Source organism: Podarcis filfolensis, assembly GCF_964270895.1.
Source record: "Podarcis filfolensis genome assembly, chromosome: 8".
NCBI classification, from domain to species: domain Eukaryota; kingdom Metazoa; phylum Chordata; class Lepidosauria; order Squamata; family Lacertidae; genus Podarcis; species Podarcis filfolensis.
This window is the reverse complement of record NC_139611.1, coordinates 44,240,998-44,264,027: the sequence shown is the minus strand read 5'-3', so window position 1 is coordinate 44,264,027 and position 23,030 is coordinate 44,240,998. Positions and strand designations below refer to the sequence as shown.

Below are 23,030 nucleotides of genomic sequence, written 5' to 3'. Positions count from 1 at the left end.
AAAGATTTAAATCTAGGCCCTCTGACCTCTTGAAAACCACTTCATTCTTTTGTGCAGACAGCCACGGCTGCAGTTTCCTTTCAGGGCCGAGCCCTCCTATTTTGAGCTTCAGAGACTGTGAGCCCCAAACCAGAGAAAGCTAAGTCACGCTCAGGGCTCATCCCAGTTAGAGCCCTACTGGGCTGTGGCTGCTGCCCAGGGATGCCACCATACTGATACCAGGCCTGAAGAGAACCCACAACCAGGCCCACCATAAGGCAGCTGCATAATGTTCACTTACTTCCACGTACGCCGTTGGGCTTCTCATGCAGGGGCTCCTCTGCAGAGTACTTCAGAAAAGCAGCTGCTGGTGTGGCCAGAAGAGTGCAGCTCACTTGTTTTAAAAGGGAGACAGGGAATCTATGGTCCTCTAGATGTTGCTGGACTACAGGTCTCATAATCCCTGACCATGGGCCATAATAGCTGGGGCTGATGGGAGCTGGAGTCCAACAACAACATGAGGGCCACAGGTTGGGCCATCCGTTCACTGGGCTTTTTTTAATCCCAGTCACAACCTCCAAAGCATCACACATGAAGAGGAACTGCCTGCTTTCTCAATGGCAAGCAGAGAAACCGATTCCTCTGGTTTGTGCACAGTCATTGCAAAGCTTCAACCACTCACAGCAGTTACCAAAAAAAACTCCATAAAGATAATTCCCTTTATTATTAATAATAATATTAAGGCCTCTGTGCCAGAGGCAGTACCACAGTGAACATGTTACAGTAGAAGCACCTGAGCAGGAAGGAATTCAAGGAGTCTGGGAAGTCCTTTACAGGAGATACTGAAGGTGGAAATGTTTCCTATGATAGTGGGCAGCTACAGTGCTGCAAGATTGATGAATAACACAGACAGGCAAGGCGGTAGGAGGCTAGGAAATAGCCGCTCCAGTGCAATTGGACTCAGTGTTTCTAAAGAGGCATGGTGCTGTGAAAATACATATATATGTGTATATGTGTGTGTGTGTGTTACATCTAGAAAATTTCACAAGAAAACCAAAATCACATTTACTTACAAAATGACTTAACAGAAGAACAAAGGAATTGGCTGCCCATGGGAATGCCACCTGAGTGTCAGCTTCCTGGCCTTAGCCAACCTATGGGGAAACTTTGGCTCTCCACATGTTCCTGAACTACAACTTCCCATAATCCCTGCCATTTTCGATGAATGCCTGGGGCTCATGGGATATGTAGTTCAGCAACATCTGGAGGGCCAAAATTTCCCCACCATGGGACTTTAGTGTCTGCATAGGTATCTCCCTTTACCCCACCGCCCCTGGGAGGCTAGCAAAAGCAAAAGAAAGAAAAAAGTATGTGGAATGGTAAGAAGCGCAAAATAAGAAGTTACTTAAAGCTGCTTAATTTGCATGATTGACATTGGCCATTGAATCCATCTTTTGTCAGTGCATAATTGAGGGAGATAGTTCAAAAGCAGCAGATACACACACACCCCTGGCTTAACAAGTACCATGTCACATCCTGAAAATATTTTCAAGAAAACTTTGGATGCATTTTAAGAGCTTTTCTCTGAAGTAGGCACTGATTCAGGAGCCTATGAAGAAAGGAAGCATTCTGGAAAGAGGGGATAAAGAAAGAAGAAACACCTCTCTCCATATGTTCCTCCCTTGCTACAGCTATGGGAAAAAGGTCCCTGAAAGATAGTTATGCTACAGTTTTAGGCAGAGTGCCTCACCCTGTCACAGCTCTCCTGTTGCTCAGGCAGGTGACAAAACATACCTGATGCTGTTCTCATAGAGCAAAGGAGCCAGTTTTGTAAAGTGCTTGTTTCTGCCTTTCAAAATGTGGCAAAGAGAGATCCCGTAGACAGTATTTAGCTAAACAGAACTAGGAAAGAGGTGGCATTGCCATTCTCTCTGTGGAAGGAGTCAAAGTTTCTTAAGGTGGGAGATCTATTTATGTATTCCTCGGAAAAGCGAGGGAGAGGAGGACTCTGTCCTCCCCCGATCATATTTCCCCAACTCCTTTAATTTTGCATAATATAGGTCACCTGCATAATTGAGGCAACCTCACTGTATAGCAAGGCTAAATGTGAAATACAATCCATTGGTAAAGCAGCAGTTTTGCTGACAGAATCAACGTCTCTGTGCAGTGGATTATCACATGGGAAAGTCTAAAATAGGGTATCTAAAAATACAACCCAGGATCCACAGAAGGCAAGCCTCCCTCTTCTTTCTTTTAAAGCAACTTTCTAGCACTCATTGTTGCAGGTGTTGGCTATAAATACAAGAGAGCCCCGTGGGTGGGAATCAGTGGCTCATCCCCGTTTCCCTTTCATAGTGTTCAGTTTTTGATATTTAAGACCTGTTTCGTCCTCCAATACGTTCCCAAGTCCCTGGCAAAACAACCTGGAGGAAATTATTCAAGATTCTGAGAGGTCTCAAATGCTGTAGCTGAAAGAAAGCAAGTTAGGTCAGGTTTATATACATACATATATATCTGCAAATGTGTCTATTGGGTTTTTTGAACTCAGAATTAAGATTCTAGATACATGGGCTTAGTTTGGAGGATTGAGAACATGCCGCAGACTGGCACACTCTTTCTCCCTTGCTTGTGATAATGTTGATTCATTGCAATTTCGTTTGCTGTGATAACTGAATAAAGCAATCCGTGGGTCAGCACTACTCTCCAAACAAAATTATTTGAAACTGTCGCTCAAACGTGACTTACCAGCTAGCACTAAGCTTAGTGTGTGTTTTTTTCATTTTCAGCATCATGGGAAACAATGGTTACAGCAAACATGACATGGGGAAGTGAACTGGTATCTAAGCAAGGGTTGGGGGGGAGGGAAAATCTGCAGTGTGTTCCTGATCTGGTTTGGAGGATCATCCAAAACGAGCCAGCGGCTATGAGAAGCAGAGCATGCTAGAAAGAGGTAGCCTTTACTGTTCTATATGGGTGAAATCATAGCAGAAGTTTAAGTTGCTGGGGGGCTTTGGGATGGCTGGTGGAGCATCTGGGATGGGGATATTCTCCAGATCCAGCAACCGCAGTTTGAGCTCCATAGACAGCAAGATGTCCAGGTCGCTCTGCGTCCGTTCGCTCGCCATCTCTCGGCCCAGGAGCACGTTCAACCCATCGGTCCATAAGCAGAACTGAAGAACAAGGAAAAGGGGGTTTGCTCGTCCCATCATCCATTAACTCCTAAGCTCCAGCCTGTGCGCTGAAGGACGGGTTCACACAAGCACTTTCTGACAGGAAGCTGGTGTGATCCAGCAGAGCACTAATATTCTCACTGTGCTATTTTAACGTTGCTGCAAAAGGGCAAAGCAAGGATCAGAGGGTTGTAGCCAATGCTAGCCCTTCTCAGAGTAAACCCATGGGTATGACTGGCTTAGGTTCATTCACTTTAATGGGTGTACTCTGAGTAAAGCTTAGTTGGATACAACCCACTGAGTTACGGTGGGTAACACCGTAGACCACTTCAGAACTCGTGCTGGGTCTGACTACTACTGCTGTCCCTTCTCTGCGCCTAAGCATTTCCTCTCTTTCCAACTGTTCAGGTGTGCCTGCCATTGCTTTTGTAACCAAAACAACACCCTCCTTGCAGCAGGCATGGGGAAATCCCCAAAGTTTGCATGAGTAGACAAAGCCTTTGGTGGGGGGCTCAAGTGGAGAGAACCCCGAAACAGCCTGTTGAGGACTGAGTAGCCACTTAAGGGGAGAAGGGTCCTAGCTCAGTGGTAGAGCATCGCCTTGCACGCAGAAGGTCCTCTGTTCAATCCCTAGCATCTCCAGGTAAGGCTGGGAGAAAACGCTGCCTGAAATCCAGGAGAGCCAATGCCAGTCAGTAGACAATAATAATAAGCTAGATGGCCCAGTACAAGGCAACTTCCTATGTCCCTATGAGGATGCTATGCAGCTACAAAATGCTGTCTGGCTGTCATGGAGAGGAGCTGGGTAGATGGGAGGGGAAGTGGAAAGGGATATTGCATAGAGCACACTTGAGGGGAACTGTGAACAAGAGCACTTCATGCATCAGCATTTTCTTGCAGGTTCCACTTGAACCCTGCTCTATTGTAGAGAGAGACAAATACCCCATTGTGTTAAGATACAGGAGATCCTCTGCAGCACATAGCTACTCACCTCATAGCGCGTAGGAGCAATGAAATTCAAATGTTCCCCAACATCATAGCTGATGGAAAAGGCAAGGTCTAGCAGATCCTGCAGGGAGGAAAGTGGGAAGAGATGCCAGGCATTTTCAATGATGTGGTTCCATCAGACCTTGGGGCAGAAGTCCAGGTCCCCACTCAGCAGAATTACTTACTAAATTTCTATTCTGGCCTTCCAACCAAAGGAGCCCAAGACAACAAGACAGATATGAAACTTCAAAAAGTTAACACAATGCAGTTTTAAAGGTTAAAATAAAAACAACTTTAAAACATTTCAAAACAATTTGAAAACCATCAGAAGTGGCCATAGGCCACTTGAAAATTTCTGAGGGTCTTGGACCATTTTTCTGCCTAGTGTAGCAACTATAATGCACTATGCTAGATGCTGTATGCTTTTTCAATGTATTGTTACTGCTTTTTTATTTTATTATATTTTGTTGTATTTTATTATATTACAATTTGAACTCCATTAAAAATTCAATATGTGTATTTAATGCTAACATGCCTGAATGAAGCTGGTGAAGCACTGATGCTTTTCTGTTCAGGTCCTGCTTGTGGGTTTGCCACAGGCATCTGGCTGGCCACTGAGAACAGGATGCTGGACTAGATGGGCCACTGGCCTGATCCAGCAGGACTCTTAAGTAACAGTAGGGGGGAGAAGGTAGCTTGCATACATGTGCACAATTCCCCTATTTATATGTGTGAGAGGAGAAGAAGAACAGAATGCAAACTGACCTTGTTTTGTTTGCCAGAGCTCTTCTCCTTGGTTTGTGGGCATTCCCGGCCAGTAAGCAATGCTTTCATATCTGCCACAGGAACTTTGGGCAAAGAAGCACACACAGATTAATACACCACCAGGCAACAAGGACAGATGTGCAGAGCTCAAACCAGGAGAACCACAGGATTCAGGAGCAGGGATAAGAATATGCTCAATCCATACCCTCCCACATGAGTTTCTTCAAGCCAAGGGTGCAGCAGTGGTGGTGCTCCAGTTGTCGTTGGACTCCAATTCCCATCAGCTCCAGCCAGCATGGCCAGTGGTCAAGAATGATAGGAACTGGAGTCCAGCAACATTTGGAGAGCCACAGGTTCCCCACCCCTGGTTTGCAGGCACCTGGATGAGCACTTGGGGAGGATGCTTAACTAGATGGATCTTGGCAGAATGTCCTTGACCAGATGCCCCAAGGGAAGACTTGCTGCTCCTCTGCGAGGGTGGCAGCCTCTCCTTCCACCTCCAGGAGAGCTGCTTTTATATACTCCTTTAAGATCAACCTTGATGAGACCCTGCGTATGGGCCCACCATCAAGATGTATTAGGTTGATGGGCACTTTCAGATAAATGAACTATCATCTCAGCCCTTATATACTCAATTGAGCACTGTGCTCTGCAGGTGAGGTCCTCCTGCAGATGCCATCTGATCAGGGAGTCTATTCCACACAATATAGGAATTGGACCTTTAGTGTTGTATCACCTGCCCTTTGGAATCCCTCCCGCCTTTGAATATTAGACAGGAATCTACTGAAGACCTTGTTCAACAAGGCTTTTAAGTTGAGATGTTTCCTAGCCTGCATCTGTATTGGAATTGTTTTTATGTTGTTTTTATCTCTTCATGTTTGCTGCCCTTTGGTAGCAAGGGCAGGATATAAATTAAAGAAAGAAAGAAAGAAAGAAAGAAAGAAAGAAAGAAAGAAAGAAAGAAAAGAAAAGAAAGACAGCTTCTTTTCAGTGGTGGCCCCATATTTCTGAGATACCCACTTTAGGGATTCTCGGTTCTCATTCTTGCTTTGGTGGCTTCCCACCTTTGGTCTTGCGAGTGGCACAACAGAGGAAGCAAAGCAGCCTCAGAAGCCATAGTGGGAGCAGGAATATTGAAGGTCAGATGCGGCACATGGGACAGGTCTGCATACCTTTCTCTGGCAGGCTCTCAATTGGCAGACTTTCTATGCCCTCTTCAACATCTCCGTAGTGCAGAAATTTGTGGTTGGGAGAAAGGCGGCAGAACCAGAGCTTATCTAGCAAAGAGAAAACAAGTCACAGCATGGAGATTATGGCTGCAAGAGCCCTTCCTGCAGTAGATCCAGTATGAGCTCCTTGCCTTCCAACTTCCTAACTCACTTGTTTCCTCTCCCATCAAAAGCCCAAGACACACAAGCTCCAGCTGCCCTCAGTGGAGAACATAGCCTCCAGCCACTTACCCTGTCTCCGCCGGCTGCTAATTTTGCGGAAGAGCGTCCCTTCGCAGAGGTGGAGGAGTCTCTGCTGTTGGATCAGCTTGAGAAGCTCAGGTTTCAGGCGCTCTCTCAATTCCCTGGGGCAAAGCACAGTGGAAGGAAGAGTAACACTGCCTAATATCACAAGGCCCCATGACCTTTCAACAGTCCTCCAGCCTCATCCCTACTGCCGGAACGAGAACATTCTCTCTGTTTTGGCATTCCCAGTGAGCAGAACATCCTCCCATTCTGTTCCAGCACTGAACTGCAAGCAAAGCCCATTGAGCTATGGCCCTTCCCCTAGAGGCTGATGGGAGTTGTTGGACTACAACTCCCATCAGCCCCTACTAGCACAGCCAATGGTTAAGGGTGGTGGGAATTGTGGTCCACAACATCTGGAGAGTCACAGTTTCTCCACCCTTTGATTTAGGGCTGTAAGAATTAGAATCACAAAGCCTGTAAGCCACATAGCCCAACATCCATTTTGAGCAGGAAATCCAAAGCTAGAGCAGGGATTGATACCTTGAGGTATCTCTTCAGGCACCAGATATACTAAAAATATTGATACAAGGCTCTACAGACACCTCACACAAACATATATCAAAGCCTCCTTACTCACAGGACAGGCGCAGCTAGGATCTCCTCCTGGTGCATCCGCTCCGTCTGCCGAAGACGCAGGATCTCGCTGTAGTTTAAGCTATTCACTCGACTCTTGAAGAGCTCCATTGAAGTAGGCCTTAGGGTGAGGATTCTGGTGATCTGCTCCCGAACCACCTGCATCACCTGCAGGGCCAGAGATTCATGCAATGGGCAAACAAATGGATATGATGCCCTATCCCCATCACTACCAAATTCCTCTCTCCCTTAAACTCTTGAAAGCCCCCTCAAGCATGTTCATACAGCAAGTGCTCAAATTACAAAAGAAAGGCTGGGGGAGATGTAAACAGAATCAAGACACACTTTTGTTCCCCGACTCCCATCTAGTTTGCGACAAAAATCATGCCAAATGTATCTATGTGCACGACTGCTGTGGCATAGTGAGCGGCTTTCGGCACATTTATGTGGAAAAGCAGCATACAAATTGAAATAAATGAATAGTAGCTATCTAAAAACTATAGATAAGGAAGCCAGCCCCCTCTGGCCTCCATGTAAGCACAGCACAGGATGGAGTATTTCAATTCAGTATCCAATAGCTCAAGACCAATATTTTGTCCTGGTTAACAGTCACCTACGAAAACTAAAACTGGAAATTTGTTTAATGGGATTTTAAAATTTAGGTATGTATCTGATAGAGCAGGATATATGAATTCATTTTTGTTGTTGTTGTTTGGTCAATTACTGGATTTTATGTAAGATTTTAAAAATGGTATTCTAGTTCAATTAGTTTTGGTTTTCATCTTGTCATACGATGCCAATGGGTATGCGTGGGACTGACGGTGAAGCTTATTGGGTGACAGCAAGCCAGTTGCTCTCTATCAACCTAACTAGCCTCATAGAGTTGTTGTGAGGAAGATAAAATGGGTACATGGGAGAATAAAATGGGTATTCACCTATACATATAAATTAGCACATGCACATTTGCATCCTGAGCCTATGCCCCAAAGTCCCTGCTGTTAGGCCTCACCTTGTCAAAGTCTTCCTGTGTCGCACGCATTTCCTTCCAGGTCTTGTTCAACAGCTGGATGCAGATGCAGAAGAGTTCCTCAAAAAAGCTTTCTTGGCCAAAAAACATGGGGTAGAAGGCCTGGGCTGTCTCAGAGCCTGTCGTAAAAGAGAAACACAATCCCTGGGTCTGTTTTTATAAATAATCTCCTCCTCTCTCCTTTCTGTTCCGCCTAATTCGATAACCATCTAAGAACTTCCATGGAGAGCTTCTCTCCCCATAATACCATCTTCCCATTTCTCTCAGAGGTCTCACAGAACAAGATGTGAGTGTCCTAAAGCAGAGCTTTCCAAACTTTTCATATTGGTGACACACTTTTTAGATCAAGCATCATTTCGTGACAAAGTAATTCAGTTTAACTAGCAAACCGGAGATTGAACTAACTCCTTTCCAGCCCTGGAAGGAGCATGGAGAGCATTTGCATGACGCACACACACAGCAGCTGACACACTAACATGTCGCAACAGACAGTTTGGAAAGCTCTGTCCTAAAGCATGGGTGGGAAGTCTGGTGCTCTCTAGATACTACTGAACTCCAACTCCCATCAGCCCTTGCCAGCATGGCCCAATGGTCAGGGATGATAGGAGCTGAAGTCTGACAACATCTGAAAGGCCAGAAGTTCATCACTGCTTCCCGAAGGGCTGGGGGGGGTGGGGGAGGAGAGCTCCCTCTGTCTTCCCAGAGCACCATATTTTTAAATGCCTACGTTCATTCTCTACAGCTGGACACCACTATAAATCCCTTTTCCATCCAGGGGGACTTGTTGGTTACAGCTATGCAACTTGGTTCCCCCTCCCCTCCCATTTTTTAGGCCTTGATCGTTCCTTTTGTTGTTTCCTTCTCAGCTCTTCCACAGCACATGTGGAGGGGATGTGGCAGACTTTAGACTTGTGGGATCTACTTTGCTTTTTTACTGTAACTCTAGGATCCACCAACCAGAACCAGGGCAAAATACTGTCTCATGTTGGTGGACATAGGCTAAGAACTAAGGAACAGGACACACCTCCAAGTCCAGAAATATGTGACCAGAACCAGAACCACACTCACACATCCTTCCACACAAATCCACTCCTTTTTCCCACACCATATTCTTTTTCAGCAATCTAGTTTAGGAAGAGAAAGCACTTTGTAAAGGGCTGTTAGACAACTGCGAATCAGAAAGCCTTGCCAATTTGCCACAAAATGCTCCAAATACTGCACGTAGATGCCAATCTACCTCCTGTCTATGGTACCAGCCCTATAGCAGTGGAGAAACTTTTTCCTATGAAAAGCTGTGAATGCACTGGAACTGGGAGAAAGAAACCTTACTACCAGCCCTGCCGGCTCATAAAGAAGGCCTCAATGGCAGTGTGTGAATGCCGGCAGAGGGACCAGAGTACCAAGGCATCCTGGGTTCAGAGAGAGAAGGGAAGTACTAATACTCACAAGGCTCCCCCACGTGAAGGATCTCACAGAGCATGAAGCAGAGCTGGATGCTACTCCGGGCAAATGGGCACTCGTGTTTATCTTCTCGGCTGCTGTTCTCAAGAATGAACTGAGAGGAAAAGGGAGAATGTCACAACCTCCTCAGGCCTCCAAGAGTCTGAAAAGCAAGCTCAGGGAGGCAGTATTATATATTATGTTATTATATTATATTATATTATATTATATTATATTATATTATATTATATTAGTTGGAGAACAGTGTCATGAAATTCAGAGGGGGCAAATTTGGAAGGATAGCTGTGCTTCAGTTTGCCTATTGTTTTAGAAAGTGCAAATCAGGTAGGTTTCTGTTAAGTTCTGAATCAAACCGGATTTATTCCCCATCGCAGAGGAAAGCCCACCAGAGGGACACTCTGCCCAGGGTGGGGGCATCTCAAACCTGGAGCCAGCCCTATCCAAAGCACATGGCTGCTACTGATTCCTGAAGTTCTGCTATAAGTTAAGAGGGAGGGAAAGGACCAGCGTCACAAAGCAAACAAGCTCTTCCATTACCCTGCTGTAGGCACTTGGGAAGTGTCTGGAGAAATAGACCATGCTGTCTAGAGCAAGGAGCCCTGGAGGGCTGCGCTGCAAATCCAGGGCAGGGTTAGTGTTATTCTGAAAAAGAAAGACATAACACAATATTAGGGCTGCTTAGATTGGTGAGGGAGGGGAGGAGACACACACAAAACAACACAAAAGACACAATAAAGAGGCAGTGTCTCAAAATACTGAGGGGTAGAGGGCTCTCCTTCACTGCCAGGCCCTGACAAGCTGACTTAGGGATGAGTAGCAGTACTACAAGTCTGGCTGGGCCTAGCCACCATGGCAGAAAATAAAATGCCGGCGTGACCCAGCTGCCGAGGGTTGCCTGAAGAGCTGGGCCAAATATTTATAAAAGCAGGGGCCGCGGAGGGCAATGCAGGTGTCAGCAGTCCCAGCCAAGGTGGAAGTCAAGAAGGTGTCTGAAGAGTCTGACGAAGACATGAAATTTGGTCTCTTTGACTGGCTTGCTGGGTCAGCGGTGGGCCCTGCTTTGGTTCTGGAACCCTGGCAGCCGTTAGGTGCCGACACAGGCGATGCCACCCTCTCAACAAAACTCGCCCTGCAGTTACTTTGAATACTTGCTGTGCTCTCTTCTTGTGGCATATAATCTATACCGGGCATAGAGGCTCAATGTGACCCTCTGGGCCTCTCTGTCAGGACATCTGAACTGTTACCCATCACCCAGGCCACAGCCCTTCCCTGGCCCTCCTTGAGCCCTTTTGCCAAGCTGAAATGTGTTTCTGAACTGTGACAATGCCTCCTGCTTGCCTCAAAGGAGTGTCTAGAAACCTCTGATTTCTGCAAAGCTGGCGTGTAGTCAGCTGTCCTGAAGTAAGAGCCACAGCTGCTGCCCCCCCCCCCCCGTACATATTTGCCTCTGGCCCCGTCAACCCCTGGCATGAGGCCCAAAGAGGCAATGCGACCCTTGAGCTGAAAAGGGTCCTCCACCCCAGTCTATGAGGAACTTACCACAAAGCCCAGCTTCCGGAACTCCTTGGCACACAGGGAGTGCCGGCGCTCAGTGTTAGAGCTGCTGGCATAGGATTCGTTCTCGGAGACAAAGGCCGCATGTCGCAGGGACTGGAGGAGCTCCCTCTGATCCTGCACAGAGAATATCAGCAGGGTTTGCCTTATGAGCTGGAGAGGCTGGGGAATGAGCCTGGCACCTTCTGCAAGCTTCCATTTAAACACTGGCCTGGCAGGCATAGGTGACAAGGTGACAGAGGCATGCAGGAGAACGGAGCTCTCCACCCCTTCTCAGCCAGCCCCCAAAAGGGTTACAATTTCTGTGGGACTTATTTAAAGGTAAAGGTACCCCTGCCCGTACGGGCCAGTCGTGACTGACTCTAGGGTTGTGTGCTCATCTCGCTCAAGAGGCCAGGAGCCAGCGCCGTCCGAAGACACTTCCGGGTCACGTGGCCAGCGTGACGAAGCTGCAACTGGCGAGCCAGAACCAGTGCCGCACACGGAAATGCCGTTTACCTTCCCGCTATAAAGCGGTACCTATTTATCTACTTGCACTTAGGGGTGCTTTCGAACTGCAAGGTGGGCAGGAGCTGGGACCGAACGACGGGAGCTCACCCCGCCGCGGGGATTTGAACCGCCGACCTTACGAGTCCTAGGCACTGAGGTTTTACCCACAGCGCCACCCGCGTCCCCTCGAGGGACTTATTTACAAGGTGCTAAAACTCCACTCCACTCCACTGAGAGTTGAACTGTTTGTGAGACAATGAAGGTGTAGTTCTGCTGTGGAACAGTTTTTCCCTCCTACAAATTTCCAATCTGGGGTGGGGGTGGGGGGTGGGGGAGGTGGCTAGTGGGAAGGTGCTGGAGTGCTGATCCAGGTTTGCACAACAAGCATGTTTTCAGCAGGCAACAAAATATCAGAACTGACAGATTTCAACACGAAGAGTGTTCCAAAGTTCTGTGGTTGCTAAGCTAAAAGGCATGGAAAAGGCATGGAAAACTAAACTAAATACGAGGTCAGTCAGGAGGTCTACTCCAGATGATCGCAGCAATCTGGGACCAAATATCCTAGGCCATCAAACTTTGGGCCAATACAATGAAGTTGAGAGGCAAGCCATGAAAGTGAGGAAAAGGGAGCCGACCTGTAAATAGGGGTCCATAGGGGTCCTCATCTTCTGCTCCAGGAGGTTCAGCGTGAGAGACTGCAGCACATAGAGGTAGTGGGCCATCTCATCCCCAATGGGCTCAGAGGCATGGATGATGTTCTAAGGACGGAGCACAGCAGAGTCACTTGCATTGTCCTCCTTCCTTCCCTCCAACCCCCACCCCTTATCCCCTGATGCGATATTCCAACTCCTCACAGCAGAGCTCAGTGGGGACAAGGGGTACCACCCACCAAGGCGAAATGGGCAGAAGAGAAGCCACAGAAGAAGGGGAGGAAGCTAGAGTGAGGACCCAGAGAAATCAGGCCAGTCAGTCAAAATGTAAGAGCAGGGATGGGAAGCCTCATGCCTAGGGGCCTCTCTATCCTCTCTATCCAGCCCTTAGGACTCTCCCGGGCTTTCCCAGCTGCACCATCACAGGCCCAGCTCCTAACCCTCCTTATCTGGCTAAACTATGTCTTCAAGCTCTTGCTTGCCTGGGGTGGGGGCTAGAGAGGGGTGTGCATAGAAAGCAGCCTGTTGTACAAAGGTAACAATTCCCGTTTGTTGCCCCACCCACTTTTGCCTCTGGCCCTGGCCACCACTGGCACGCGGCCCCTGGGAGATTGCAGCCCTCAGGCCGAAAAAGCTTCTCCATCCCTGTGCCTGAGAAGTGGGCACACAGGTGAGAAAGCGCAACGCTTATGACAAGGAAATCTATGCCACACACCCCACCGCAGGCCACTTGCATGCTTTCACCTTGTGGATAAATTGCCGGAGGTTCTTCCTCCCCAGATACTCCATCATGCCCTGGAAGGAGAAAGGAGTCGGGGAGTCAGCCCCAAAACAAACCTCCCACTCCACCTTTCTTTCAGCCATGTGCACAGGTCCCCAGCACATCTGTGCAAGCATCCAAGTTCCAATTTCTTGCATCAGGTGGCAAAGTTCCCCACCCACAGATTACTTGGCACCCTTGACAATTCACAAGCTCCCCATGCATGCCCTAAGCAGACTGCAGGACAAGGGTGGTGACTCATGGCCTGCTAGCCCTCTGCCAAGACCAGGCACCTCTTTGCTCTCCAGCCTGACACCAATGCAAAGAGGTTCTAAGAGGCTCAGGAAAGGAGGAGCTCTCTTTCCTGAACCTTGGAGACCTTCTTGAAATAGTGCTGCACCAAAGGGAGAATAGGCCCTTTCCTCTCCTTTTTTCCATCTAACACCCGTGCTGGGCTAAGAGAGGCTCCTTTCCTCCAAGACCAGTGATGCCACAGGGAAGTAAAATGATGTGGAAGGTAACATCGCCCCCCACTCTCTGCTGATCAGCTAAAGAACAACGGGCTGTCTCTGCCTGTCTGAATGTCTGTGTATGTATGGAAAGTAGCATGTCTGTTGTGTGTATGCATGCACAGATGAACAAATAAGTGAGCGAGCATCAGTCACTTTGGCCAAGCCCACCACGGGCATGCAAATCTCACAGGGCGATGGACAATCTTCAGTGAGGCCCTTGGGTTTCAAAAGGTTAGTCACACCTGCTCTAACCGCCTCCCCTCCCTCCCCACTAATGGTCCAGAATTTAGCACATCCACAATAGCTGTACACCTAGAAGAAAGCACACATGCACTGGCTAAAGGTCTGCTTGGGAGAGACTGGGAGACACTGGGAATGAGGGTGTTACCTTTCCACCCCCACCCCAATATTTGTTGTCACCGCTAGAGGGGGCTCTACCATCTCCTACAGGAAGTGAATCTCCTACACCAACACTACTGGCTAAGGACTACCTGCTCCTCCTCTTGCCCTTCTGGGGCCAACAGATCTCCCTTACCCTCCTGTCGGGCTCTTTGGCATTGAGGAGCAGAGCAATAAGAAGAGCCATCGCTTTCAGCTGCAGCTGCTGGTTCGTTCTAGAGGAAAAGCAAAAGATTAGTATTGTTCAAATGCTGGAGGAGAGTGGATCTCACCCACACCCCCTGTGTGCCGTACCAAAGGTCCCCCATGTATATTCATGCTGAATGCATGAAAAATTTAGTTAGTTGCAAGACGCAGGTACTAAAACCTACAGATGAATGCTTGTCATGCTGTTAACTAGGCACACAAGGACAGACTTCCTAAAGCTTCCTCTGGCAATCTGGACTCCAACTCCCATCAGTCCCAGCCAGCACAGCTTGTATGGGAGTCCGAAACATCTGGAGGATAACCAGGTTGGGGAAGGCTGCGCTTAAAGAGCGGACAATGGAGGCCTTGATGGGAAGAATGCTTTTATACTGACATCTAAGCAATAAAACCGAGTAGAGTAGAAATAGAAGGAAAAAATGGCACCTGTAGGGAGGAAAACTAAATTGGCAGTGGTTTGTTCTGGGCTTACACTTGCAAAAGGCCAATGAGACGATCCAGAGTCACTTGTTGCTTGACCAGCTCAAAGAGAGAATGGCTGGTCGGCACCATGTTCTCCAAGATGGCCAGTGAAATCTGCTGGATTGAGGCATCCATCGGGACTATGTTGACATAGCTCACGATCTGCAGCCAAGGAACAGGAATGGACAGAATCATAAGTCTGGGAGGAGCCAAAGCCCCAGCCTCACCTACGTTTTTCCTGGCGTCTCCCATTGAATCCTGGAAACTGAAGTTTTCCAAGGGTGAAGATAATTGATTTTATTTATTTATTTAGATCCCAATTATTTCCAGAACCAGGACTCAAGACAGCTGACAATATCCTGGTAAGATTCACAGTTCCTAGGATGTATTGGAGCCGGGCCAACCCACTCCCCAAGGCAGCACCCCACCACCTCCACTGACAGTGCAGAAACAATGGCAGCATCAGCGCTGACTTCCTGTGAGATCTCACGAGATCTCAACGAAATCTCATGAGATCTCGCCAGAACCTGCCACCATCATCACCACCACCACTTTGCACCACGCAACCTAGATAAGGAATGCTTTGGTGTGAGTGGTGCAGCAGCAGGGCAAGGCAGCACTTCTCATTTCGTCTCAAGTGGAAAATGGGATGCACCACCCCTGCATTGAAGGCACTCTTCCGTATTTTTCGCTCCATAAGGCACACCAGACCATAAGGCGCACCTAGAGGGGGAAATCAAGAAAAAAAAGCTCGCTGTCTTGGCTTCCTCTTTAGTGGCGCGCAACCTCTTCAACCAGGAGAGGCTGCGCGCGGCTATGGGAGAAGCCAAGACAGCAAGCGGGATGGATCCATCCCGCTTGCTGTCTTGGCTTCCTCTTTAGCCGTGCGCAACCTCTCCAGCCGGGAGAGGCTGCGCGCAGCTAAAGAAGCCATAGCCGTGCACAGCCTCTCCCAGCCGGAGGGGCTGCACGTGGCTATGGCAATACCCCCACCTCCTGCAAAAGCCCACAAGAGCTGCGCACCCTTTAAGCCCTCCGGGCTTTTCTACGAGGAGGGAGAAGGGACTGACTGGCCGCGTCAGTCCCTTCTCCCTCCTGGGGAAAAGCCCATAAAAGCCGCATGGAGCTTGTATGTGGCTCTTGGGGGCTTTTCCTGCCTGCCTCCCCCCTGCATTCACTCCATAAGACGCACACACATTCCCCCTTACTTTGTAGGAGGGGAAAAGTGTGTCTTATGGAGCGGAAAATATGGTATCCTGTGTGGGAACTTGCATAGAGGTGCTATAGAGCAGAACACCCTAGGTTCAGTCCTTAACATCAGAGCCAGCTCCAGATGTGCACAGATCCTTGGCTTGCCACCTCGACTACAGTTAAGGATACTGTGAGTTATAGCTCTGTGAGTGGGGAACTACAGTTCCCAGGATTCTTTGGCAGAAGTCATGTGCTTCAAATGCATGTTGGGTGTGCTTTAAAAGTATGGTGTGGATATGCCCAAAGCCTTTGAGCTTGTTTCCAATAGGTTGCAAAAACAAGAGAACTGCCATTAACGGATAGGTAACCTTGCCTTTTTGATGAATGCCGGACTGAGAGTCTCCCAGGAAACGAAATCGTGCTCCATCAGCTCCACGAAGGCCTTCAGAGCATAGGCTAGAATCTCCCCTATACTGGAGCAACAGACAGCAAACAGGGTAAGAGAGCCCCAGAGAGGCCACCCAGGAGGGCCAAAGTGCAGCTGGAACAGAGACACCCAGAAACGACAGGAAGGATGCATTAGAGACACCTAGAAAGGAAGAGAGAGGGGGAGAAAGAGAAAGGAAGACAAAGGAGAAAAAGAGAGAGAAGGAGAGCGAGAGGTGACGAGAAGGAAGTTCTGTATAAGCTCAAATTCCTAGAAAAGGCCAAGGGAGAACTTCAGAAACCACAAGCAGGTGGTGAAGAGTTCAGAAAACCTCAACTTCTGCCCCCAGAAACCCCAAATCTGGCAAATGGAATATGGAAAGAAAATTTACTTCAAACATTAAAAAAAAATCTTTGATTAATTCTGGAGCGTTTATGGGTGAGAGTCAACAAAGTTTTACTAAGGGTAGACACAGTGCAATGAACAAACATGACTAGGTCCATTAATTTCAATAAGATCTGCTCTGAATAAAACTTCACTGAGTACTACTCTGTACAGTTGCTGCCTTCCGCCCACTCCCTTACTATAGTTTCTCTTTCTCGACCTATCCTACCTCACAGGTTTTATTTATTTCTTTCATAACATTTATATAACACTTGATTTTTGGATGTTGTTGTTGTCATCTGTGTGTGTTTTCAAAAAAACACCCTGTCAAAGCAGTTATTTGTAAGGTTGTTGGAAGGATAACATGGCTATGGAGAAAAAAGAAAATGGGGGGAGAACCATGTACAACGGGAGGAATGAAAAACCCCAGGTCTGGTGTTGGGGGCTGGTTCTACAATGGGCGGTTACTATGGAATAGAAACACTGCCTTTAGCCACTTTTTATGGGGAATCCTGTGTCACATCTTAATCCTAACATGCTCCCCCTCTGTTTTCCATGGTAGGCTTCCTTTTTTGTTTTTAACATAACTTCTCCAGGTGTAGATGGCCTATCACACAGCTATCTTGACTAGCTGCAGCCTGTACAGATTTCACTAGCCATTTGTGTCTGTCAACTCTATGGCTTTAATCTTTCCTGTTTCCAAACTGCATCGCCTCCCTAGGTCTGTTCTTTTATTCCTCCAATGCCCCAAACTGCAGCTGGCTGGGGCGTTGGGGAATCCTGATTCCGACTGCAGTTGAAGGAATGCTACTTTAACCCTTCCCCAAACACAGTGGTACCTCGAATTACATACGCTTCAGGTTACAGACTCCGCTAACCCAGAAATAGTGCTTCAGGTTAAGAACTTTGTTTCAGGATGAGAACAGAAATCGTGCTCCGGCAGCAGCAGGAGGCCCCATTAGCTAAAGTGGTGCTTCAGGTTAAGAACAGTTTCAGGTTAAGTACAGACCTCCGGAACAAATTAAGTACTTAACCCGAGGTACCACTGTAATGAGTTAGTTGGACCAACAGTCTGACTTGGTACAAGGCAGCTTCCTGTGTTCCCCTCTGAAGTTTTGGGGTCTCTGAAGCTTCCTTTCCCCACCTGGGATACTCACTTGTTATCTTCTTCCACAATGAGGAAGAGCTGGTTGAGGCCGTTTCTGCTAATGAACTCCTGGGCAAAGGCGACGTCTCGGGAGAGGCCTGCCAGCTTCTTCAGAGACTCAGACTTCACGTCCACATTGTTGCTTTGAATCCCGCCATGTAACTTTGCTGCCTCTTGGTCCTGCCAAGCAGAATTTTTGGCTTTTTAATTTTAGACAAATCCAAGCAGCAGACACATTTGGAATACCATGCACCATTCCAGGTCCCCCATCTCAGTGTGGAAGAAGAACGAAAAACGGAGACAGCAAACTATTAAAGGGCTTTCCTTACAGAAAAGGCAAAAATATTTGTGGTCCTTGCTATTGTCTTGTTTTTATTGAAGAACACAAGTCAATAAAAGTTTTTATTGAAGAACACAAGTCAATAAAAACAAGACAATAGCAAGGACCACAAATATTTTTGCCTTTTGTCGCAGTTACATACTATATTTTTGTATTTCTAGGGCTGGATGTTTGTGGAGCTTTTCTGCTGAACTTTAAATATTTTATTGCATTCTGATCATATTTTAATTCTAAATCTCACCGGGAGGAGTTTTCTTCTGTTATAATGGCAGTATAAAAATGTTTTTAAATAGAACAAATGAACAAAATAGATTTAGGAAAGGGTGAAAAACACAACTCAGGCAAGGAGGGTACATCTGAAAAATGCTTTAAAAAATCATGCAAGATAAAAGTAGATACGCAGAACAAGTGAGAACTGCAACAAAATGTTGAAGTATGGAACACTCCTGTGGAGCGTGCCAGCCAGATATCCATGCCCTACTCTAGAGTATGCTGTTATATTTCCCTTTTCACTTGTGCTTCCATTCTCACATGCCACCAACCAGCAATTCAGTCCATCAGCATTCTAGGGCTCAATCCTGACTAGACTGTTTCCTGTGTCCCCACCCTCACCTCTTGCTTGGAGCTATTCCTCCTACAGATCTTTGGTCCTTCTGCAAATCTAAGTGACACCTCCCTTGGGTGTGGGTGGCTGGATGGTGACACTTGGTTATTGTGTAAGCAACATCACTCACAGCCTGAACATCAGAAACAGATGGAAGTATTGCACTTCCTTCTTTATACCAGAGTTGGCGTAAAGGAGCAGTTAACCCTTTTCTGGTCAAGGGCCACATGGATGCACGGTCAACCCTCTGAGAGCTGCCCATCAAAGTGGGCATGACACAGTTATCGAGGGACCACAGTTATCTCATTGTGCATTTTTCCTCTTAACAATTGCATAAGTGAGCCTACCGGAGCGGTGGTCAGTTGCAGAATGCTCCCATTCTTAATCTCCCCGCGATTCTGGCAAAAACAAGAAAAGAAAATGGTTGCACAATCAAAATTTGGCACAGAATACAGAATCAAGCAGGGGGCAACCGCTAGGAAAGAAGACCAATGATATAAGCCAAATGTACTCACCGATTCTGTGATGTACGCTTGCTGCCCATCCACATACTGCAGAGCGTAGCGCTCCGAATTATTCAAGTTCCACCTGTATTAGAGACCGCCCATCAGAGTTCTGCCACAGCAGGGATCACAAAAGCATCTGCATCTCCTCAGGCAAATGCGACCAGCTCTAAAGGACATATTCCCATCCCACAAGGAGGCAGAATGCTTCTGATGGGCAGATCAATTTCTACAGTATTCAGTTCAACATGGGGGGGGGGGCAGAATGACCTAAGCTTGTTTTGTTTTTTTAAGAGCAGCAACACTGTTTGCTTTTTTGAATGTCAATAAGAATGGTCCCTGATTCTTTTTAATTTAAATACTTTTTAAAAATGCAGTTGTCAATCACCATTTCAGGAGCCACCACAAAGAAGAGGGAACGACTCTTCCAAGTGGATGCCACCTAGGACAAATGCAGGCATCACCAAAAACCTAAAAATGTAAGCTTCTTGCTTCAGACTTCATAAGAAGAGCCCTGCTGGGTCAGGCCAAGGGCTCATCAGGTCCAACACCCTGTTCTCACGATGGCCAACCTGGTGCCTATGGGAAGCCCCAAAGAGGGAACCTGAGTGCCCCACTGCTCTCCTCACTTACAATTCCCAAGCCACTGACATCCAGAGGCATACTATCTCTAACAACGAAGGTAGTACTGTTTTTACCTATATGCAAATGGATGAAAAGTTAGATTGATAGACTAATACTCAAACCATTAAACAGAGAAAAGCCCTTTAAAAGAAAAAGAAAACTACCTCTATTTATTCACACCTTTAAGAAGTGTTTAGGGCTGTGTGTGAACTGCCCTAAAATGAATTAAATTCTATGCCAAAATCAGTTGAATTCTGAAGCTTCCATAAATCATGCACATGAAAACTCATTGTGCAATTTTGTAAAATATATGTTTTGCTCCATTTATTCTGCAATGTTTATACATATATTCTGGTTTTGCTAATCATGAACAAAGCCAAAGAGCTTTGTAAAGCACCACTCCCTGTGTGGTAGCAAAAATCATCTGTCTTGTGGCACCTTAGCAGATTTATTATGGCATACGTTTTGCAAACTAGAGTCCAAACTGACTCCATCATAAGTTTGGCAGCCTTTAAGGAGCAACAAGATTCTGTTTTGCTTACACAGGACACAGAAGCTCCATCATTGGACTCTGAAAATCTTATTCAGTTACCACTCCAGCAACAGACATCTAACCAGGCTTTGTTCACAAACACACTTTCAAGCATATCTTTGCAACCATCTCTAGCACAATAAGTTATTTAAAAGTAAAAGGGAATGCCTGCAGCCAGAGTTTGAGGAAACCAAATCCTGCAGCCAACGTCACATTTTGGGCTTAGACAGAATTGTGGTGCATGTGCATACATGCAGTCTTGGGTGTATAACAACAGAGTTGAAGATATTACTCATGCATAAAGCTGGAAAGAGTAAACAAAGTTAAAGCTCAACATGTTCATAGAAAACTATGGTAGATTTTTGCAGAAATTTATGGAGTATGGCTTTCTAGCTGGAAAAGGTCTGCGTAACAGTCGGCAGTTCACTCCTTGCCCTCTAAGCTGCTCTAATTCAAGGTGAAGGTGGAAAGCAGAGGCTACTCACGCGTCGCAGACCTCTTTCACAACTGCCGACAGTGGCTTGGCCTGCAATTAAAAGCACACGGCACATGGAGACCAGATTCCATACACAGGAGAAACAAAACCATTTCCATTCTAGATAAAATATGACCAGAAGGATCCCAACCTGGACGTGGTCCTGCTTTGTAGAGCACTTAGGGTAACAGTTAAGCCAGGAACCCCTTCCTAGGACAAAGCACAGAATGGTAAGGCAGCAAGGCATTCACCTGATTAAGCTCAATGAGCTGGGGGATGGCGCCCATCATCTGGACAGCAATTTTCACAACATCTTTGGAGGGCGGCATGGTGCTGCCTCACCTGCTCCCACCTGAGAGAAGAACACAGGAGTTAAGAAGGCCTTTAGAGAAGTAGCCACAAGAGGAATCCTCTGCAATCCCCTGCCACTGAGAGCGAGGAAACCCATTTAGGAACCAGAAGCTCGTTTTGCGTACTTGCTGCTAGGTTCTCAAAGCTTTGTAACAGGGGAGGGGAATTGCAGGCCCAGATCCACACCTTTCAGTCTGACCTATGGGACTCTCCCCAGGCCACAAACCCTCACCGGTTTTGTTCACACCCTCCTTGAGTGTGTGAGCCAGCACTTGGCTGAAATGCGTCCTTGAACTCTGATAATGGCTCTTGCTTGCCTGGATGGAGGATAGAGACAGGTGGGTTAATAGGTGTAGATACTAGCCTACTTCACAAAGGCAAAAATTCACATCAATTGCTCCACCCACTTTTGCCTGTAGCTCCACCTACCAAAGGTGGCTTGGAAGGAAATGCATCCCTTGGACTGAAGGAAGTTTCCAACCCCTGGTTTATAACACCCAGGGCAGAACTTCGAGGCAGATGTCCAGGGATCCACTGAGCACAACAGGAACACGGAGCTGCCTAAAAATGAGTTGGACTCTTCGTCCATCCAGCTTAGTATTGTCTACACTGATTGGTAGCAGCTCTCCAGAGTTTCAGGCAGGCAGTCTCTCCCAGCCCCACCTGAGATGCCAAGGATTGAGCTTGGAACCTTCTGCATGCAAAGCAGATGCTCCACCATTGAGCTAAGGCCCTTCCCCAATGAACAAGAGGACCTCCAAACACAGCAAGGTTGTCTTCCCACATTTTAAAGATGGTGAAGTAAAACCACAAGGCACTTTGCACTTGTTCAAGCTCCAGAAAAATACCCCAGCTCTCAAGCTATCCCTGAAATATAACTTTTTTTGGAGCGGATATCATAAGGAGAAATAAATTACGAAATGGAACCAAATCACCCCTGACTCCGGAAACCAGTAATTAGCCGCTTAACCCTTTTTATCCCAAAGTCAAAATTCCTCTCTCTGGAACTTTGAACACGACATGCAGCTACTCTGATCTGGCAGGATTTTGCAAAGCTTCCCTCGCACCGTCCCGCCGCCTGCAGATCCCCCAGTTCTCCCCCACGTCCGTCGATCCCTGCGGGGGTACGATGGATTCTCCCCCCTGCTTCGCTTTCAGCCTCTGCCCTCCAAACTGTGGCTGCCTCCCTGCGTCCCCAAACGAGGGGTGGAGACATACCCGCCGCGGGAGAGTGGAAAGGGACGGCGGCCCGGATGAACCACGCCGCCCGCCTCCTCCGGGAAAAGAAGGCGCCCTGCAGAGAGCAGCCCCAGCCCGGCTCCTGCAAGGGACCGGCGCGCACCTCTGCAAGCAGGTGCCCTTGATGGGGTCCCCGGAGGACGCGCCAAGGAGGGCTCGTCCGGGCGCTCGCCGTCTCCTTCGCCTCCTCCTCCCGCCTCGTCTTCCGATCTTCGCCGCCAGAACGCGCTGGCCCGGCCTCCTCCTGCTCAACTCTCGGTAGTTCCGGGGCGGTGGCTGGGCTCCCCCCCAACCACGGGTGCGGAGGAGGAAGGCGAGCGTCCCCGCCCCTGGGGAGGGCTAGGAAGTCCGGATCCCTCCAGTACCGTCCAACACGCCGGGGCGCCCCCGGCCGGCGGCGCGCAGCCCATCGCCGGATCCTCAGGCCCCCAGACGCCTCGCTTCCCGGCCCCTCTCCGGCAAATGCCGTCGCGGCACCGGCTTCGTGTAAAAGTGGGGAAGCTTCTCCCCGTTTCCAGCAAAAGGTTCCAGGGTGCCACATTTTTGCACGTCGAGGGTGCGGGCGTGAAGAGGTTGCCGTCGAAAGGGGAGCGGGGCTTGGCAAAATCAAAAAGGTGGTGGCCATAATCCCAGCCTCCATCAGTGGTTAAGTGGCAATGATTCCTCTCCTGCCGGGCTTTGTGGTCCGGGATTTCTAAAAGTCA

General features: G+C 47.8%; 1 protein-coding gene across 7 annotated transcripts; it reads right to left on the bottom strand.

Annotated features, from left to right (window-relative positions):
• Window positions 1-684: 684 nt before the first annotated feature.
• Window positions 685-22,673, bottom strand: ELMO3 (engulfment and cell motility 3). 7 transcript variants are annotated; one of them, XM_083626479.1, is made up of 22 exons: window positions 21,517-22,673; window positions 21,320-21,404; window positions 20,988-21,088; window positions 20,747-20,787; window positions 19,118-19,190; window positions 18,950-19,000; window positions 17,669-17,838; window positions 16,074-16,173; window positions 14,520-14,671; window positions 13,980-14,058; window positions 12,917-12,967; window positions 12,158-12,280; window positions 11,019-11,150; window positions 10,017-10,121; window positions 9,465-9,573; window positions 8,001-8,137; window positions 6,996-7,159; window positions 6,362-6,474; window positions 6,074-6,178; window positions 4,902-4,984; window positions 4,141-4,218; window positions 685-3,149 (listed from the first exon to the last, which is right to left on the bottom strand). In XM_083626479.1, exons 3-22 carry the CDS (start codon window positions 21,063-21,065, stop codon window positions 2,937-2,939), a joined length of 2,157 nt encoding a protein of 718 aa, XP_083482605.1. In that variant the 5' UTR covers window positions 21,066-21,088; window positions 21,320-21,404; window positions 21,517-22,673; the 3' UTR covers window positions 685-2,936. The 7 variants fall into 7 exon arrangements, with proteins under 7 accessions (XP_083482605.1, XP_083482608.1, XP_083482603.1 ...); XM_083626482.1 differs by having other exon boundaries at window positions 21,274-21,404; window positions 22,306-22,673; XM_083626477.1 differs by having other exon boundaries at window positions 22,306-22,673.
• Between the last annotated feature and the right edge of the window lie 357 nt (window positions 22,674-23,030).

Coding starts and splice junctions, on each gene's coding strand:
- ELMO3 (XM_083626479.1), bottom strand. CDS start 21,065: ATGCCGCCCTCCAAAGATGTTGTGAAAATTGCTGTCCAGATGATGGGC. Junction 14,672..16,073: donor GTCCGGCATTCATCAAAAAG/GCAAGGTTACCT, acceptor CCTTGGCTGCAG/ATCGTGAGCTATGTCAACAT. Junction 9,574..10,016: donor TCCCAAGTGCCTACAGCAGG/GTAATGGAAGAG, acceptor TTTTCCTCTCAG/TTCATTCTTGAGAACAGCAG.